Here is a 21,076-nt window from a genome sequence, read left to right as displayed (position 1 = left end):
GTGTTGAACCCCCTGCAACACACACAAACACACACACATATATATAAGTGACATGACAGAATTTCTCTGGCTCATATGCATGTGTAGGAGCACATAGCACCACACCAAAGGCTTTTCACTGATACTATAAGTGTGTGCATAAATGTGATTGCGACAATCTCAGACACCTTTTAAAGTCTTGGCCAGCCAAATTTGGTGACACTCACACACACATGTGCAGTAGCAGCAGCAGCAGCAGCAGCAGCACCAGTGGTAGTGGTAGCAGTAGACCGTTGCCTTACCTTGGTGCTGGACCTCTGGTTGGGGTCCTCTCTGGACTGCAGCTTGCCGGCCCCCAGGGTGGGCAGCTGGGTCTGGAACACGGACACGCGGCCGCCCGTAGGGGACATGAGCTTGTAGGCGGCCTGCAGCGCTGGGCCCAAGGCACTGTGGGTCTCCCGCGTTTCAGCGAACATGCTGGGGAGGGCAGTCAGCAGGTCCTTCACCAGCTAGGACACAGCAGAGGACACACACACACACTGCACTGATTAGTACACTCAAACACACGCGTGAACCACAATAGAGACAGCTGAGTATACAATACATTATATACAATTAAATATTTCTGTGTATGCTATATATATATATATATATATATATATATATATATATATATAAATATATATAAAAGTCCCTCCGGTGCAGTACAGTACATTATTTGAATGATGGTGGCAATATGAGGAACTCAATGAGATAAACTTACTTCTTTACTATCCTTCAGATTGACCAGTAGATTGTCAGGGGTCGGAATGAAAACATCTACAAAACAAAACAAAAACCAAACAGTAATTAAGTCAAGACCTGCCATATATATCTTATGGCACAACAACTCCATTACAAACAACACTATGACTCATCAAAAATAAACAGAAGATGAGGAACAGGGACAACAAACAAACAAACATTCCCAGTTTTAGTGACGCACCATCAATATCGGAGACCACCAGCATTTGAGGCTGGGAAAGTCCCTCCTGCAAGTCGTAGAAGTGAATGGTGCTGTCAAATGTCAAGAAGCCCACTCGTGTGCGCGTATCCCCTGGCAACCTAGAACATGTTAGGCATAAGGAAATTAAGTTAAGTAAGCTTAATTAATTTTCATGTTCCGTAGTCATCCAATTTTCATGTTCCGTAGTCATCTTATGACACAGCAAACAACAGCTCTTCGGGCGCTTGATTCACACTAGACCACTTGGTCCGTACCCAAGTTCGTATGAACCGATGGTTTGGTTAATTTTGGTAATGTGAACGCAGACTACCGAACCCGTGTACAGACCTGGGTCCATTAGAAAACCGTGGTCTGGGCTACGGTTTGTTCCAAAACCAGGAAATAAACTGCCCTTTTTGCGACGTTGCCAAGCGATATTGGTAAATAGAAGCTAGAGTTTATGACATAAATGGACGCAGGTCTGCAAACAAAAATGTAATGAGACCAGCTGGGTCAGGGCTAGGGGGGAGTTATCGCACTCGTTAAACGGAAGGCAACCTTAGTTAAATAGAACACACTTGTGTGCACTGCAAATAGGGGGCGGCACTGGTTGTGGTTCCGGCACACCCAGATATTGGAGTGGGAGCACTCACTTGTCCAGGTTGTCTAGTAGGGACTGACAGAAGACATTCAGGTAGCCTCCCTCCACCGCGTTATGAGACACGTCCAGCACAAACAGGTAGGCCGCTGGTTGAGGCGGCCGCAACTAGATAGAGGGAGGAAAAGGAATGAGAAAAGCGACAGAGTAAGAAATGAAACCTGTGAAAAGAAAAATGAATGAAGGTGGAGGTGAGGAGAGAAGAAAGGGTCTCTGCCCTCAATGTGACTCTTATCCAATTAAGCACAGAGATGTGGCCTACGTCTTCCACCATTAAAACACTCATTAGTGAGTAGACCTCATTTACCCTGCAGGCTGCTACCTAAGAGACATTTCTTATCAGTCAATCTGATGCTGATATATTTTTTCTATTGCAACGATCTGTTCATTAAACTCCGTTATCATTTCAGCACCGTAAAGGAACACAAGTAGAACTTTTTGATTAATAAAAAAAAAAATGTATGACCAAAAAGGATGGTGTATGATAACATGTGGTGAAAGATGAGGTGACGGAGTGCTGATGAGAAACCTTTAATGACCGACTGACTGTATTGTTTAATTGGTACTGACCCTTCCAGCGAGCCAGACTCATAGAGGACTCACCATGTAATCCGAGGAGGCGATGAACTCGACGGTGGAGTTGAGGATCTCCGGCCTTTTGTGCGGCTCGCCGTATGAGCGGGTCACTGGGTTGTACATGAACTCATCCGGAACTGGAAGAAATGAGCAATCTATTCGTCACGCTTCTCTGCCTCAGGATTAAAGGGCTTAGGCCAAGTTAGAGATTAAACAGAGTTTTGTTGGCAAATCACTAGTGTGGCGATTCACTGAAAACGCATCTACTACAGCGGTGACTAATTTCTCCACATGTTTTGTACAACCGATTTGTACAACAAAGGCTTCCCTTAACTACAATGACATAGCACCTGCTATTCACATAAATACGTACACATAAGTACACACACTAAAATAAATCACAGGAAAGCAGACTGTTCTTACTTTAAATCATTATTTTAATTACATTTAAAACATTTTAAATAGAAAGACTACCAACAAGATGACCAATGTATGTATCAGTTCTCTAATTCCATTACCCTGACTTCCCTCACACCCATTTCACACTCCAGATGAATCAGCGCCTTGCCTCCCGCAACCAGGAAATGACAACCTCTTGCTTGGTACCTTGCTCACCTTCCAGAACCCTAACTACCACCAGTCAAAACACAAACAGCAAGCGCCAACACCCAGCTCAGCACCAAGAGAACACAAAGAGCTGTGAACTGTCTAAGGCTCTCTAAAATGGTGCCGCAGGCAAAGTGTTTATTGACGTATAGACGTATAGTCTCTCCCCTGTTTGTTCAGGACACCGCTAAAACCAGAGCTAAAAAAACTGTCAAAAGTCTATCTTAGAGGAAGAGATGTTTAGATCGACGTACCATCGTTCACCCGGTAACACAGGTTGCATTTCCACCGCCGTTGGTCCAGGAAGGAGACGAAAGGGTTGATGTAGGTCCGGCACGAACGGCAGCGCACTATGGTGTTGGAGGTGATAACTGGTAGCTGCTGCCAAGAAGCAGAGGGCAGGCTTCAAAACATTGGACACTAGTGATGGTCCACAAGAGTGGAGCAGAGAATTTAGGTGACCGAGAGCCAGTTAGTTATATATGGATTAAAAATATCTATATTTTCAACAGAGATCTTCACTTGAGTTCTGTCTTAGTCAAGCACTAAACTTAATCAATGGAAAACCAGCCCCGAGTCTCAATGTTTGCCTCCACTGAGAAATGGGTAGGCTGGGTGAACCCAGCCTGATCTGCCGGCGATTTCTTTTTTCGCCCTGCAGCTCAGGCTGGAAACCTGTGCATCTTTTTCTGAACCCTGTGCAGCTTTTTCTGCTGCTTCCGTTACAAGTTCACAAGCTGGCTTATTCACCTGGCGCGCTATTGACAGGTTTAAAATAATGACGATAGCGGGAGAGCCTGGAGTTTTCACGCCGCTCTGCAAACGTCACCCGGTTTGTTGGTCAGATTGGTGAATGACTATCCAATTACGTACAGAGTCATTTGAACTATACCCGTTGATCACACCTCTTGTGCAGTAGAAAATACATAGCGGACTCCCCAGACCAATGTTCAATCTTAAAAGATTGAGCTTGGTCTGGTGAAAGACAGACTAAGAAAGGGGGAGATCTAGCCTAGAAATCTAGACGCACCCTAGCGGCGGCATATTAATTTGCTCAGCTTGTACGTCTAGTATCGAACCATAGGAATTTCTATTGGCTTAACACCGTGGATGACGGCCAATCACAGCGCTCTATTTCGTTAGAGAGTCTTAAGGCGGGCTTAACAGGATAACGACATCCTGCGACGGTGAACAACAAGGAAGGTGGCTATGGCAAACGAAGAGCGGTTGTTTGAATCGGCGTTGGCGTCAACTTTGGAGGAGTTGGACTTTGCTTTGGAAGTGCTTTTCTTTGAAAGTAGATCAACACAATGCACTTAAGTCATTCCTTTCGAAGAAGGATGTATTTGCCGTTTTGCCGACCGGATACGGATATGGTCGTAGCGCTGGCCTATTGCATGCCTAGGCAGTTTGAAAGACAATTCTCTGCCCGCCCCTTGGATTAAGCGAGGTGAATGATTCGATGCCAGACTATACATGTCAATGATATAGGATGGCCCGCCAGGCTAGGGGAGATCATTACACAGGCTAAACATTTTCATTTTTCTTGCCATCCAATTAGCCATGTTGCCAAATCAGAGCAACAAAAATGTATGTGACAGCAGAGACTTTCTAATGAGGAGACATGTTAATACATTGTGCCAATCATGTGGTTATGTTGTGAATACATCATGCCAATCACAGGGCTTAAATCAATAAAATGTCTGTGCCTGTAGTTATGAGTATTTATGACGACGCCATACTGTAGTCTCATTGCCTATTTTCAAATCTTATGCATAACAGCTGAATTCAGGCACGGTGCTTGAACACTTTAAGTCCTGCAATCATGTGTTGTGATCTCGCAGCTCGAGCGAGGTTGGTGTGTCGTGATTTGTGAAGCCTTGCGCACGCGCAGTTCTGCCCGAAATAGATGCCCAATAAGTGCCCAAAAAGCGTTACAATATGGCGGCCGAGTGGAGGGACTTGCCTAAAAGGACTTTGGTGACCATAATAATGTAACACAATACACAAGATCATTCATTAACATCATGGTAAAGCTACCTCTGGGCCACAGTTATTCTATAGAGCCACATCATTAAAAGTGAACTCGCAAACTGACACTAAAGCTAGCTGTGGCCCCCCGCTGTTGTATAAAGTAATGGGATTGAAAGGGAACGATAACTCACAGAACTCACACTCAAGTCTCTGAAGGGGTGCAGCAGGAGGCCCAGTGGGAGCCGGGCTTTGTTCAGCAGGGCCTGGGTCTGGGGGATGTTGGTGAGCGTGCACCTGAACGTGCTGAGAGAGATGGAGAGACAGAGACGATGAGAGAAAGAGGGAGAGACAGAGAGGGGGGGGGGGGAATGGAGAGAGAGAGTAAGGATAAATGGAAACCTTAAAATATGTAGCCTGAGGCTAATTCTGACAGCTGTATTTCTGCTTGGTCAGTGAAATGTACTGAGATGGGTGCCAGGTGCTATGAATTAATGATCAGACCAGGACTATTTTCCTCTGAAAGCCAAGGCTGTGTTTGTGTGTGTGTGTGTGTGTGTGAGGAAAAGTACCAGATAAATAAAATATATTGACACCTCGGGGGGGGTGTGCATTTCAGTGATTTCAAGACATTCTTCTATAATTACCAGGTGTGCATTTCATCACTTTTAATAATGCGTGTTACAACAAGAACGTAGAATGGTGACAAGTTGTTTCATAGTAATGACTAGTTGTGTACGTCATTGTGACTAGTTAAATATGTATGAGTGGTTTGATAGGAGTGTTAGATACACTGTGCTCTTAGGTATGCAGATTCAAGTTTAAATACAAAGAAGAAAACACACACATACAGAAGCAAACACACACACACACACACAACACATACTTGAACCTAGATGTAAACAGACACACAAACATACAGTGGTTTTGAGCATCTGGCCTTACTCAGGGTTGCAGTTGACATTCTTGAGGTCGGCGCTGAGGTTGGGCTCGGGCGGGGCGGTGGGGGTGGGGGGAAGGATGTTGCGTTCCTGCAGCAGGTTGACGGGCCGCAGGCTGTCCACAGTGAGCTCGGGCGCGCTCAGGCCGCCCAGGGCCGCCGACAGCTGGGACATGCTGGGGAAAGGCTGGGACACCCAGACACACCGATGACTTAGAGACGCGAGGACCACAAACCTCTACTGCAGGCTTCCAGAGTAGCCTACATTTATCATTGCAACACAGCAACAGGGTCGTGCGTACAATAGCCTCCTCAGATGGTAGTTTAAAGCAAGCTCTTAAAACTTCACTATTAGCCTTAGAGAAGAGAGACATATTACAGTCTCTTTGTTAGTTATTTTTATGAATTTTACTTGTATGAATAGAACATTATTATTTATATCATATACTGTTAATCCACATGACTTGGCCATAAAGGCACCATTGATTTTGGGACACAATAACATGCATTTAGAAGCTAGTTTAAAAAGTCAAATGATTTTACAATTTTTTGTCACAGTCAGTTCAGACTCCTTGCTTTTCAAGGGGTTATGTCATGGGAGTTCACATACAAAGGTAAACAAAACTTTGAATAGAGAACTAACATTTAATTTTAATGGCTAGTGCTTTACTGTTTAATATAAATTCCCTACAGACCATCTACCACCAATCTACCACCCTTAACTTTTGTCTATCCCTAAACTGCTAAATACCCTTACCATCAACTTCACATCACCCTACATATATGCTCTCACTCAGTATTCGTACTGTGGACATAGTGTGACAATACAGCCAATCAAGCAGTGTTGCTCAAACCATACTGGTTGAGAAAACTATCCAATGAAAATTGTTTAACTCAAATCAGGAAACTAATTGTCCATTCTGCAGTGATACATTTTCTGGAGAAAACCATGGCAACCTAGATATTGTTTTGCTGGCTTTTCCCCCAAACTGCTAAACCAAACAGTGAAGACAGCAGAGATGAATTGGTTATGACTCATATCTGCACTGAGGTTCAGACCAGCAGAGATCTTGGTCTGGTTCCCCTCCTCACCTGTGACATGTCCTGGTACCCAGGCTGGTGGAAGCCTGAGGAGGGGGTGGGGTTTGACCTGGGAGCTGTCTGGATGTAGTTGGGCTGCATGGGCGGGTACGAGTAGCCAAAAGGAGCCTGCCGCGACGGATCTCCATGGGGTGGAATGGATGCTGGGTCTGAGAGAAAGAAAGAAAGAAAGAAAGAAAGAAAGAAAGAAAGAAAGAAAGAAAGAAAGAAAGAAAGAAAGAAAGAAAGAAAGAAAGAAAGAAAGAAAGAAAGAAAGAAAGAAAGAAAGAAAGAAAGAAAGAAAGAAAGAAAGAAAGAAAGAAAGAAAGAAAGAAAGTGAGCTTTAATGATTGCTTTGTGTATGCTGTTTTTGATATACCACACATACACTGTGTCCACATTTGAGTCCCTTCAATACATTGCATGGAACTAAAAAAAAAACCTGATTTGAAACAAAGGGAGAGCGGATGAGAGACTTGGAGAAGTGAAAGAGAAAAAGGGGGAACAGCACAGCGTGTGCTCAAATTATGCACCCGTTTGTTTATCAACTGCAATACAACAGCAAGATTTGTATCTTGCATTCCTGCATTTTGTCACCACAGTCTCTCCTGGGTTCATGTCAATAAAAAGAAATCCCCATAATCAACCAATTAATCAACCAATCAATCAACTTAGAGTGGAATATTGTCCCCATACATAAAATGTAATGAGAGATCTGTTTCTAAAGAGAGAGAGCTGACATGATAGACACAGAAGAAAGCAGCTGGAGAGAGGAGAGATAAAGAGTGAGGCGAGGGCACCTGTGTAACTCCCACCCTCCAGGGACTCATAGCTGTTGGGCACAGGGGAGGCACTGCCAGTAGTGCTGGAGGAGCTGTCTGCACCTGAGAGAGAACACACACACACGAGAACACACACACACACACACACACACACACACACACAGAAAGAGAGAAAAAAGAGAGAGAGAGATATTAATCTCTCAACTCAAGCCAACACACACACATACAACCTATGCAACACATGCCTACAAACAACACACCCCTACATTAAAACACATTAAGGCACAATAGCACTGAAGTGAAGCACTGTGTTGAGATGCACATACAGACCAACTGACCACACTTACTAATCTCCATCCCAAACCATTATATTAATTGCACTCCACAGTACACTACAGAAACCTTCACACAGAAGACACTCTCTCACACAAACACACAGTATTTACAATCAAACTACTATAAGTAACACGCTGAAACACAGGCTGCGGTTGTCGTAGCCCCTCGGGCGCCTTGCCCAAGCCACATGCAGCGTCCAGGATACTGCCACCTTCCATCGTCCACACAGCAGCCATGTTAGCACCCCCTCTCTCTAAAAATGACGAGGGACCAGAGAGGACAGCAGTACAGACACCCTCGCCCCAATGCTGCGAGAGACCTGTGGAGCTCCTTAATCCAGTAATTGTGTGAGTGTGTGTGTGTGTGTGTGTGTAGACAGTAAGCAAAGAGGTGGGACGACTAGGTCGTTAGAGTAGCCAGCAGAAGGTTCGAGAAAGTGCGGCAGAGGGAGGGAGCGAGTGACAAACACATCAGGGAGATGAAGACGAAGAAGACGAGTGCTCATTGGCTGAGCCCCAGTTATCCCTGGCTAAACCTATCACCTTAGTGGATTAACTGCCCTGCTCGGAGAATGGAGGGGGGGGGGGGGGGGTCGGACAGTGGAGGTATAAAAAAACAAAACAAAAAAACAGTGCATGTAGTAATTAAACAGCCAGTGGTGCTGGAGGCTTAATGGAGCGTGAAGGAAACCAAAACCAAACACTTTTCTTATGACAATTAAACTAGGGTGAATGTGAGCAGGGCAGCATGACCGTGTGGAAGCTATTCCCGCTGGGAGTCGCTTGATGAGTTCAGAACAAGAGCTTCATTAGAGACGAGCTAAATTTAAAACACCCCAGTGAGGACCCACTGTCCCAGGGGGGGCTGCAATAACACTTCACCCCCCACCCTCCGTCCCAGCAAACAATCCCCCCCCCCCCTACACACACACACACACACACACACACTATGTCACTGGATGGAAAAAGAGCTGGAATGAATGGCCCACCCACATGAACCGTACATTAATATGTTTCTGTGTCGGCCACTGGGGTCGAAAGGTTGTGGGATTTTTCACATGAACCATCGTTGCTTTTCTTGGTCTGCAAATGCAAGTTCAACTAGGGAAAAACAGCTGGATCCAATGTAAGGGTGAAACAGTGGTGGAAAGTGGAGCTGGTTTAGAGTGACTCATGGAATGAGTTGTGGGAAACCACTAGTTTCTTCTTTTCCCTCCTGGTTCTTTGTGAAGATTCCTTCCATTCTTGAGCACTTTGTTGTCTTGGGACACCCAATTCCACAAACCCTCCCACACAAGAAATCCCAACACTGTGACGAACAAAAATCTATCAGAGCAGTCGGCTTGGCGCGGCGAAGAAGCAGTGAAAAATGAGCGGTAAACCTCCTGAGGCCACTGTAAATGGGCGTGACCCAGACATGTGACAGACAGCATGAAGGCGGGAACATGAAGGGGTGAGATGATAACATGAGCGGAGGCAGGGCGGCAAGCAAACAAGCCAATGTGAATGAAGGGGTGGTGGCAATAGGATACAATCATAACAATGAGTTGGTGTGGAACAGAGAACATGTCTATGCAGTGCGGTGAACATATGGTGGGTAAGTGAAGGGTCAGGGGAAAGATGGAGGAAGGAGGATGAGGCGGGGTGGTAGGGGGGGGGATCGGGATAACAAGCTGAAGCCGACCTGCTTCCTCATCCTCATCTTCGTCGTCTTCGTCCTCTGAGCTCGAAGAGGAGTGTCCAGCGGGTGTGGCGGATGCAACCGGGGCGGAGCTAACCCCGCTATTTGTAATGTATCCGTACGGCAGGCCTGTGGGAAAGGAAGGGCACAAAAACAGATGAGATGTCATCGTAGAGTGAGGGGGGGGGGGGATAAAATGCAGGAGTGCTTGGTCAACATGGACGCAGGTGGGCCAGGAGGTTTATTCTCACACACACACACTCACTCACCCACACTCTCTCTCTGTCCCCAAAGAGGACGGCCACCTCATGGGTAATGGTTTAATCATGAGTTGGGCAAAGATTAAAGGTATCCCAAGAAAAAGTTCATAGTGAATATGAATGGTGCCAAGCCAAGCACACATCCAAGACCACTTATGAAAATAGAACAAACTAAAATGTACCTGCCATTATGGCAAGTAAGAGTATATTATAAAATCTATAAGCGAGAGAGGAGTGAAAATATCTATCGTATGTTACATGTAGAACATCTGGCGTGCACCTGTGTTATGAGCAGGTAAGCACACAAACACACTCTTTATATGATCACTATATGACACTCAGTCATCAATGGACTCCCAATTTTCAAGGTTGAAGGTCTCAAGGATTTTTATTTGTCACATACATACATAGAGTTACTGTTATAAAACATGTAGTGAAATAGCATTTTAGAACTACAACAATGGTAACATGCAGCATCCACATACTCCTGTGAAAACATAATAATTACCTTCTTCTAATTTGTCCATTTGTGAAGAAATTGTCAATTTTTGAAACAAATATGCTAAATGTAAAAGAACTCCTTGTATGTCCATTTTAAGCATAATAAAATGATATTTACCTGGCTGGTGGCCTGGTGAGGAGTGTACTGAGGTGGATGGGGTTCCTGAAAGCGTCTGGTCTCCGTCAGGCCCCTCTGTTTTGGGGGGTATCCCTCCATAGGAATAGGTCGTTTGACCATGGATGTTTTGGTCATAATGTTGCATTGTTTGAATTTGGACTGTCACAAAGAAAACCAGCAAAAAAAAAGGAGGACTTTCCTTAGTGCACATCTAAGATTTGTTATAGTTTTTAAGATTGTGTAAGTGTCTCAGAATTCGGTTTATGCCTCAGCCAGCTCATATGTTTCTGGTGGAGTGTCAGTAAACACTGCTGCGCCCCTCTGTGTTGGTCATGAAGGTGCCGCTACAACACGGCTGACGCTCCACCCAAAATAAATTATGTGGCTAGAGAGCCTTCCGTGCATAAACCAAATTAGACAGCAATTTGTGACTTTTAGACATTGTCATGTTTCATTCATTCATTCACCAACCCTTCGGATACTTACGTGCATTTGTCTGTCCATTAACTGTTGCTGGTTGGCAATAATGAGCAGCTCCATACCCCGGGTGAGCAGGAATGGCTGATGTGGGGGGAGTAGGTCCGTTTCCCATGGGCATGGACTGTCCAGTAGCTGGGCTAGGGGGCACAGTTGCACTGGGGCCTGAAACAGGTCCAGGTCCCATAGGGGCCTGAGAAGATCGGAGGGTGCCGTACTGGCTACTTCCTGGAGCCGAGGGATATGACACAATGGGGTACAGGGGAGCTCCATTGTTTGCTCCACTGGACACCGGCATTAGATTTGGTTGCTGCGACTGGGACACTGGGTATTGCTGTCCATAATAGGCAGAAGGCATAGTGTAGGGATGCTGGTAAGCTGCTGGATGCAGTGGCGCTCCGGTGGAGGCTGGGGTGTTGACCGTGTTGTAGGGCAGCGAAGGAGGCAGAGATCCCTGGGGAACCCCATATGATGAGGGGGCTGTGACTGCCCCAGCAGCAGGTGGCAAAGGGGGTTGGTGTTGGCTATAGTAGTTACCGTAATCATTGTTCATAACTGGAATTTTGCCAGAGGCTGGTACACAATGTCCGGTACTTGAGGGGTAATGTTGAGGGGTAGCTCCGTATCCAGTTGCTGGATACGTTGAGGGGTATGATTGCGCAGGACCTACAAAAGAGTATTTTATGATTGAATACATCTGATGATAACCAACTGTTTCTCGAGCACTTTTGTTATTATCATTATTACTTATCTTATTTCCATGTACACAATGCAAAACACCACAAAATGACATTAATAGGGAGTCTAATGGCTTTAGCCAGAGAGCTAAACAGTGGATACATCTGCAATGTTAACTCAGTTTGTTAAACGTTGTTACTCCTGACACCCCGATTACACGAATAACTGAAATCTTTGCTGATACCATCTAAAACATGCGTGTTTTTTGTTCCACTCAAGAATAACGTTATTTTTCCTCTGCTTTCATTCTCTTATCATAACGCAGTCACAATTACCGCTAGTTTACTTATCCTAGGGTACATAGCTAGCTAACAGTTAACTAGTAACTTCTATCCTAGATATCGAGCCTAACACTAACGTTATGCTAACAGCGATAGATTATCCAGGTATTAAAAGGATGTGGAATTATGCATCACCTACCCAGACTAATGGGTGTTTTAACAGCCATGACATTAGCCAGCCCTAGCTAGTGTCTAACGTTAGGGTTTACGTTAGCTTCTAGCAGTTTCAATTAGCCATCATCATACACCTGTCACAACATTATCAGCTTTCCCCTTGGTGTCTTATGGACTTAACGTTAGAGCTCTTTTTAGGAAAACTGTCAGAAGATGAAGCTCGTATTTGTCTTCACAACTGTAATTTTGTGATAAGTCAACCTGGCTAGGACAGCTTCGTTGGTAAATGCAGCTAACGGTAACGTTAACGCACTGCACAGAGGCTCAGGGTGCTTAGCAACCTCCATAGAAAAGCATTGTAAATCTGGCTTTTCGTTGATGCTAGCTGAGAATGGCAACGTATCTAGCACGACTATTCGCACAATTAAAGGATAACAGACTGAAATATTGCATTTAAACATTGTATGCCCTCGGTTGATTGGCCACCATAATGATACATTTAGGTATGAAAATAACTGACAGCTATACCAGACACACATTGAGATATATTACTTTGAACAGCGGGAGGTGCATAGCTAGCATAGCAAACGTTAGCTAACGTTAGTTAGCTCACGTTCTCTCTATCCATCTCAACAAGCATTTAACAAGGCCTTAATCTCCACAACCAAGGGCTGTTTTACCGTTCTGATACGGAGGAGCCGATCCACCATTCTGGGTTGCGTTCAAACTGTAATTGACAGAAGTGTTCAAATTCGTGTGGCCCGGCGCCGACATCTCTCTGCCAAGTAAGTTCTATGTCGATGAAATATGCATACGGGTAACGTTATGACAGGGAAAGGAGAGTTGTCACCACTGATGCCTCCCCATTAACCTAGCTATCAGGTTAGCTTCAGAGCTGACTGTGATTAAGGCTGAGGCAGAGACCACCAACTTGCTATGCTAGCTCAGTGTTGATCTCATTTTGCTCTTCAAAATAAAAGACTACAATGGAAAAGGCTTATGCATGAGATTCAAACAGATCACCGCTAAGATGCCATATAGATTTGGATAGGCCAGCATATAGGCCTATGGTAGCCTAGTAATAATTTACTAAAATTACCAACTGTGACAATGTATTATGACCAGCCAATATTAGGCTATTAGAGATAGGTTACGCGTGAAACACCTGTCCACAGGTGTAGGCCTGCCAAGATGCACATTGGATCCTCCAGAGTAGGCCCAGGGATGGGCAGTATTTCTAATACAAAATACTATTTTGTCATTTGTATTTTATTGAGATGATGAAAATGCCTTCGTATCCAAACACTTCAGTGTTGTGTATTTTTGTATTTTCAAAATACTGTAAAATACTTTCTATGAAACACTGTGATGACATCTATCTGCACGAAATCTCTGTCTGTCTGTGGCACCCACGCATGATCAAGCCCCTGTGATACCGTTCCAAAGGAAGGACTTGCCATCCTTGGAACAGTATCCAGTCATCAAAAACCTTGTTGTTCAATACCATCATTCCGTCTTCTGCTCCAGTAGAGCGTTTATTTTCCTTTGCTGGACTGAATGCAACACTGTTTAAGAAGTTAGTTGTGCTTTAAGGCATCAACTGAGGAGACACCATTACAAACACGCCTTTGCTCACACAAGGACAGCACAAGGACTTGAGTCAAAGTCCTTTTAGGCAAGTCCCTCCACTCGACGGCCATATTGCAACGCTTTTTGGGCCCTTATCGGGTATTTATTTTGGCAGAAATGCGCGTGTGCAAGGCTTCACAACACCAACCTTGCTCCAGCGCGAGATCACAACACATGATTAGCACGATGTCTTCACAACACACCATATGATTTGCTCAATGTATTCACATGTAGACATTTTGTCATGGAAGGGGTGGGATATGTGTAGACAACTGCCATATTGGCGTTACAAACTAACCTCATTTCTATGGAGGATTTTTTGAGTGCTGTGTCTCCTCATTAGAAAGTCTCTGCTTGAGTTCACAATCTTAGATCACAACACTTGAGTTTGCTATTTTCATTTCTTTTTTCTGTTTTACAGTTTTGTTCTAGACTTTAAGTTTGTCTATGTTCTCTGACCTGTGAAATATTTCAGTGCTGTGGTGACTTGACAACATAATTTCCTACCTCAAACAAGGACCTTCAACCTCGATTTCCAACCTCTTGCACATTTTACATAAGAAATGATTGATAATGTCATAATTATTGGCTTCTAATGGGCTTAACTGATTGGATGGTATTAATGTGACAACCTGATTGTTTATGTATTTACATTGATAGAGGTTGTGTGCACACACCAGTTTCAGGTGTATACAAAATTATTCAACTGTGATGAAACTCACCATAAGTGTGGTAGTGATGGTGTTAAATAACTTAAAAGGTTAAAATACCTAGTTTAAATTTCTAAATAAATCATCCATTTGGATTGTTTGTCTTTGAGTTATTGGCACTGATTCATAGTGGGCAATCTATTACACCAATAGAGTAAATAAGTATACTTAAGGAAAGGTTCTTTGAGTTACCATTTATTTCTCAGGGCAGAGGTTTATATTGGGATCTCTAACATGAGGGGTCAGCATATCTAATCTGTTGACTGATTATGGAAGGAGTTTGTATTGAAAATACAAAAATACAGTATTTTATTTTGATAAATGTTTTGGCTGCTGTATTTTGTAGTTTATTTTGATACATTTTCAAGGTGGGTATTTGGTATTTTATTTGGAAATACATTTTGATGTATTTGTGCCCATCCCTGAGTAGGCCTATCTAAAACACTGTGTGATCAGTGTGATTATTAGTCCTGTGTGTAGGCTAGTAATTTCTCGTAGACTGATTCAGGGTTTTTTTTTTCTATATTGCAGGCTACACCTAAAAATGTTTGCAGTTATTCTTCAAAAGAGCTTTTTTACAGCATTAAAAAGGATAACTGGCTGTCTCAGCAGCTTTTCAACTTTTCATTCATTAATCAGTTTAATGTCCTCCATCTCCAGGGTAACTTGATGCATTGCAACATAGATGGCAACTCATTGATTTAAAATTTGAAGCAACTAAGGGAGTGGATAATGTGCCTGTTATTGCTTTGTACGGTTCAGTTGAGTTGACTATATTGAAGTTGATTTATCTGGACTAGTTACTGTATAGTTGACAGTCACAACTAGTCCAGATGATGACAAAAAGGACACCACTTCACTTGAAAAACTAAGGCTTCTGTTATGGGGGGGGCAGCTTTATTTTAAGTTGTCAAGTAAAATAGTAGAAAGCTTATCAAAGCGAAGTCATAATTAGCCTTTCATTGATATATCATCTTATAAGTGAAAATTGCCTTGATAAGTGTGCCCCTATAGCACAACTGTAATCCGAGAAAATTCAACGGATTTCAAACTTCTCTCTCTCCGTGTGTGAATGTACTGAACATACACAAATGTTATGATAGAGCGGCTCAGCCATATTGACGTGTATCAATAGGAAATTCAGTGCAATCAATTTTCTTTGTTCACAGATATCTTTCGAAATACTGCATATGATTACAGTTTTGATTTCACTCCACTGCCACAGACTGTTTTATTGGAGTCTTATGTGCATTTTTGAATTAACCTAAGCCATGGGCGAGGCCTATCTGTAAATGTCTGCTGTGTCTGTGTACCTTACCATGATAACATCCAATATCAGTGACCCCATGTATATTTTTCTTTTTATTAAGACGAAAATCAATAAAAAAAAATATTTAAAAAATTAAAATGATCAGACACAGAAATTAATTTAATCGTGTTGTACACCCATTTCATACCCAACTATTCATGGCAGCACTATTCCTAAGATGTTACAGTCCATGTTTTACAAAATGAATAGGCTTTATTTTAGATCATGGGGTTTTGCCAAGCATTTGACTGCTTGAAATTAGAATCAGAAAATCACAGAGAAGAAATAAAATGTGGTTGTGTAACACTATTGCCAAAGTCTTAGGTCACACCCGTGGCCCACCTCTTATCACCTTGGTTGGGTATGACATAGTGACTCAATTCTCTCCTACAGTCTTCAAAAACATTGCTCAATACTATTATTTTGGTATCACATTTATCTGATCTCTAAGATAAGATAATGCTCTCCCATGCTCTGTCAATGTGACATGCTATAACCTCCCTCTCTATGTGGATGATTATCATTCTTCCTTGCCACTAATATAAAATCCTATATAATTAAATTAGACCCTGTTATACACAAAAAAATAATACAATGGAGCTCCAGGCTCTCACTTTCAAACCAGCACATATCATTAGTAACATCAGTTTAGCTTAGTACCCTCTGTAAAACAATCACACATTCAAACAACCACAGTATAACCCTCAAGTGAAACATGCCAATTAGCAGGCATCACTGTGTGATAACCATGTCTCTCAAATGAGTCATCAGATTTACAAAAATCCGCTCCACATTTCTGTGGTGATAGATGTTCCAAAGAATCCAGGCTACAATGTCCCGTCGGTACTGAATGACGGATTTCTCAGTCCCTGGTGGTTGTCTGTTCCGCCTTTGCAGCATGCTTTCCGTCTCCATAGGATGAGTGCCGTCACTGTGAGGAGCAAAATGAATCCTAGACCCCCAGCAATGACCCCTGCCACCAAGGGTGTGTTTGCATGCTTCTCCAGCCTGTACGTGGAGCAGGACTCCTCGGAAAGTGAGCTTACGCCTGCGCTGTTCATGGCCTGCACACAGACTCTCTGGCCCACTTTTATGCCTGCAAGAGTTACGTTGCGGGACATCCCTTCAAATACATGGGATTGCCCCTCCTTGCCCTCTACAGTGACCCGATACTGGGACACGAAGGAGAAGGGGGCACACCAATGGACAGTGACCTGTCCAGATTCTGCCGGACTTACACCTGTGACCTGGGGCGTGTGGGGAGGCTCCGTCTGGGGTGTGATCCCTGGACACAGGCATCCCATTTTGGCTGCAATGTCCTGGCAACTTTCCTCTTGGGCCACACACAGGTCGTAGTCACATATCTTGTAATCGCCAGCACTTCTGGTGACATGGTATTTGTTGTCGGGTGGCGTTGTTGTTGTCTCTTCATAATCATCAAACACCAGATGAATTGGACCGTCGGAGGCTGATGAGCTCTCTCTTAGACAGATGAGAAGGACTGGAAGCCTCAGCAACAGCAAGGTGGGATTCCAAATGAGCATGGTTGCTTCTATGGAAACAGAACAGAACAGAATGATGAACATTCCAATACGAGAACCTTGCCCGTTTCACAACAAGAAGTAACCTTAAATAACAATGTTGTTTTAATAGCAATTTAATCTTTGTTTGAGATCCCTGTTTTGTGTCTTATTTGATTGAGGAGAAATACATTCTGCTTTTCCACCCACACAATGGTATCACAAACCTATAGACTTGATAGAGACAAGTACATTCTTAGCTCAGTTTTACCTTTTAAAAAGTCCTTCTACAATATCCTAGATAATGTAAATGTAAACACCATGGCCCTAATACTCAAACAGTAGAGATTGTTATTTACATATAACTCACTTTTATTTTTCCATCAACAGAACAAAACTCGGTACGACTAACAGTTACAATAATCAGACCTTATGTTCATTCTCATTACAGGACAGTATTAAAACCACTTAATGGATTTGACATGACCTCCACGCAAAGACCTCCACGATGCGAAAAGAGTTTTCTCCACCAAGTTAATTAATTCTGTATATTCGGACACCTTACAGGATGTTATTCTGTTTGTCCCCCATGTTGCCAGTCATGTATGTAGGCAATAGGCATGCATTTATATAGCACATAAAGGGAAATGCAGTTTTATGTTACAGTTGATTCCCATATTGAAGTCTGCTTCTTGTCAGTTCAATCATCGTTTACATTGATATGGGACGCTGATTAATTTTTTTTTTTACCAGATCTACTTCATAGGAGCCCCAATGTACAGAATTAATAACCCTCTGCCAGCCAATATTTCTTGTCTCTTGGGGCTACGTTTTCAATAATATGCCTTGTAGTTGGTATACCATGATTATTGTGTGGGTATTTTCATTTTATGTTACATTTTATGAGCTAGTATTTGTAGTTTGTAACAAAATAGTTTTTGATGAATTTATGTCCACCTCTGACAATAATTAGGCTACTTCACATCAAAACACAGGAAAATGGACAGTCAGATGGAACCACAAACCGCATAGCTGACAAGCCCCAGCTGCAAAAATTGTGGTCTGTTAATGTAGAAGACCCCACACAACAAAAAAGTTACTTTGCACCCGCCTGTGAGTAACAACGAATTGAATGGCTTGGAGCCAATGTTTCTATGGGAATGTAATGGCATCCGTTTAAAAGCACAATTAGTAACTTTCCCATATCACTCAAAAACAGTGTCTCGTTTTACTAGTAAGATGTTACTCACAAAGACTCACAAGACATTGTAAAAGGAGATTATTTGACCACATTGACAGTCTAGCTAGTAGTTCCTCTCATTGTCACAGCAACCAACCAAATGCAGAACAAAAGGTAACCATTGTGGAGTATTTTCCACCATAACCTACCTGAAAATGTAAGTTCCCCTGGATTATGACTTCCTCTTTACTCTGCCAGTGAAAGACGTCGTCCTCAAGAATTGCCTTCTTTTATCTCTCAGACTGACGTGCTCATTTCAAGCACACTCTTTTTTTTCTTCCCACCAAAAGTTTCTCCTCCCTTCCAACACCCCCTCATGTCACTTGATGTACATCCCCCTCCTTCTCTTTCTCTCTCTCTCTCTCCCTACCTTCCTCCCTCCCTCTCTCACACACTCTTCCTTTATCCCTTTTTGGCATTGTTTGGAAGGGATGTATTTGCTGCTGAAATGTTTATGATTCCCTGGGCACTACTTTCTCTCTCTGTAACAGTAAAAGTTCCTCTTAGGCACATCACAGGCCAGTCGAAACTTGTTATTGCAAATGCTAGGTGAGGATTTTTTTTGTCCTGTTTTTAAGAGTCAAGGCACGGAAATGGAGGGCATCCAATGGAACGGGTCCATCCAAACAGCATGGAGCACAGTCAAACACATTCCAACAGGAATTATGCAAGTCTATTACAAAGAAAGAGTGTGTGAGTGTGTGTGTGTGTGCATTGGGGCAAGAAGGTTGGTTCTGATTGAGTAATGATGGGGGGAAGGGGCTATTTACCCCTTCCACACAGAGGGGTAAGAGAACAGACCCCTCTACTTATAAGGGCACAGGGGGAAAGGTGAGCAGGGTAATCCTGTTAGCAAATGTGTGAGCAGAGGGGTCTGTTTATTCATTCACCTCATCTGTGATCGTACCTAAGTACACATCCTGACTGCTCACTTCGTAACTTCTTCAGTGACCCTACTTCAATAGGCTCATCCCATTGCTAAAATAGCATGTTCAGTCTCTTGTTTAGTTGTAAATGTTTAACTGTAGTTCAGGTCACTGAGAGGAAGTATGGGTTGGGCTAGGTGGACATGAAGAAATGTAGAGCACTCATCTTTTCAGTATTAATCTTGTTAAGTAAAGAGCATTGTTACATAATTCAGTGTATGTGTTTAAACAATTAAACAGTTGGGTAGTTCATAGCATATACCTCACTGGTAGAGCATGTACAGTGCCCCTGTCCTGATACGTTTTCATTAGATCATCCTTGATTCGTGTTCAAAATACAGTGTGGCACAAATAATCCCATCAGATTTATACGCTTCATCACTTGTCGAAACAGGCAACTCACGACAACATTGAATGTGGAAGTGGTGGCGGATTGGTGGGTGGGTGACTTATGTACACGTGCAGTAGTGTGTAAACCGATATTTTTTTCCAAATATGGTGGAAGACAGGATATAGAAACCATGTAGATCTGAAGACAAAAAACCCGACTTTGATTTACATGTCTGGAACGATTCCAAAAAGCCATAGACAAAACAACAGTGCTGCCATGAATGGTGACAGCTGGTTGCCTATACACTGAGCAAACAGTCCCTCTGATAGTTCAAGTTCAAGCACGCCAGGCATGAGTAAGATCGCCCCTATCTATGTCCCTGTGTTGTCTCAATCCATCATACTAAGAAATGCAGACACAGTGAATACATTGGTCTAAAAAAGAGCTGTCTGGACATCCTGTCACCCACATCTTCCCCATTTCTTTCCCACCTCATATATTACAGTAGGTGAGTCATTCCACCCACCACTTCTGTCACTCACCCCTCACACCCACTCCAATGTCTTTTGAGATTAAAGGAATCTGAGCCACTGGGGAAGGGGGGGGGGGGGCATGCAACTATAGCATAAAATAACAGATATGGTATGCTCTAAGAGTGGGCAATAAAGAAAGAGGGTGATAAGGCTAACTCTACAGGATAACTCTAAAGGATTGAGGAAATTCAAATAGATCTGAATTAAACTAAAAGAAAAACTAAAAAACAGATGGAAAGAGAGAGAGAGGGAGAGAGAGAGAGAATTGTCCTCTGAATTCATTGTCCAAATTGATTGGCAAGCTGCTTATTGGGGTGGTTACTGCGCCACCTAGTGTATTTAGTGTGCACCTGCAACATCACAGCATTTCTTCCACCCAAGAAAGAAATGCTACATTTACATTCATTAGTGTCCCACAGACCCACTTCTAATGATGTCATTTAACCAGATTTTGCTTTAGTTTATGGTGTTGGACAACATGTCTGTTAGCCTAGTGTTTATCGAAATGACTTGACTTCATAGAGTTCTTAAATGTTTAGTTATATAATTAGTCAGTGGTGGATCGCTCCTGCAGTTTGCTCATCACAGTTCTTACAGGATATGCCAGTGAAAGATGAGTCCAAGGGGGGTAGGCCTGCCACCTAGATATGGCATGTGGGAATACCATACATCAAACCTAAACCTAGGCTACATCAAAGCTGACATACTGGAAGAGATTCATTAAATACCAGGGTAGAAGGCTAAAGTAACAGTTAAACGATATTTTGCTACAGTATTTCAGATGTATGCATTCATG

General features: G+C 43.1%; 2 protein-coding genes across 5 annotated transcripts in view; both read right to left on the bottom strand.

Annotated features, from left to right (window-relative positions):
• sec24b (SEC24 homolog B, COPII coat complex component) overlaps positions 1-12,958 on the bottom strand; it is a 23,239-nt gene extending 10,281 nt beyond the window's left edge. The window contains exons 1-15 of one of the 4 annotated variants that reach the window (XM_076292140.1): positions 12,763-12,958; positions 10,959-11,615; positions 10,473-10,631; positions 9,597-9,722; positions 7,596-7,679; positions 6,808-6,965; positions 5,721-5,902; positions 4,970-5,081; positions 3,059-3,185; positions 2,226-2,335; positions 1,618-1,730; positions 965-1,083; positions 743-798; positions 282-488; positions 1-12 (exon numbers count right to left, since the gene is read on the bottom strand). The exon at positions 1-12 is cut by the window's left edge and continues 112 nt beyond it. In XM_076292140.1, coding sequence (XP_076148255.1) covers positions 1-12; positions 282-488; positions 743-798; positions 965-1,083; positions 1,618-1,730; positions 2,226-2,335; positions 3,059-3,185; positions 4,970-5,081; positions 5,721-5,902; positions 6,808-6,965; positions 7,596-7,679; positions 9,597-9,722; positions 10,473-10,631; positions 10,959-11,615; positions 12,763-12,856 — 2,316 coding nt within the window. In that variant the 5' untranslated portion in view covers positions 12,857-12,958. The remainder of the gene's footprint in view (positions 13-281; positions 489-742; positions 799-964; positions 1,084-1,617; positions 1,731-2,225; positions 2,336-3,058; positions 3,186-4,969; positions 5,082-5,720; positions 5,903-6,807; positions 6,966-7,595; positions 7,680-9,596; positions 9,723-10,472; positions 10,632-10,958; positions 11,616-12,762) is intronic. The other 3 variants (XM_076292141.1, XM_076292143.1, XM_076292144.1) reach the window with 3 other exon arrangements.
• A 2,812-nt stretch (positions 12,959-15,770) lies between these two features.
• Positions 15,771-18,786, bottom strand: LOC143133181 (LRRN4 C-terminal-like protein). Its single transcript, XM_076292950.1, has 2 exons — positions 18,640-18,786; positions 15,771-17,282 (listed from the first exon to the last, which is right to left on the bottom strand). The coding sequence occupies exon 2, from the start codon at positions 17,272-17,274 to the stop codon at positions 16,558-16,560; it is 717 nt and encodes a 238-aa protein (XP_076149065.1). The 5' UTR covers positions 17,275-17,282; positions 18,640-18,786; the 3' UTR covers positions 15,771-16,557.
• Between the last annotated feature and the right edge of the window lie 2,290 nt (positions 18,787-21,076).

Source organism: Alosa pseudoharengus, unplaced genomic scaffold (genome assembly GCF_046254945.1).
Source record: "Alosa pseudoharengus isolate Yale_2024_CS ecotype anadromous, Long Island Sound unplaced genomic scaffold, YU_APseudo_1.1 YU_APseudo_1.1_scf_19, whole genome shotgun sequence".
Lineage (NCBI taxonomy): Eukaryota > Metazoa > Chordata > Actinopteri > Clupeiformes > Clupeidae > Alosa > Alosa pseudoharengus.
Note: the sequence above shows the minus strand (reverse complement) of the source record. Positions and strands in the feature narration are given on the sequence as shown.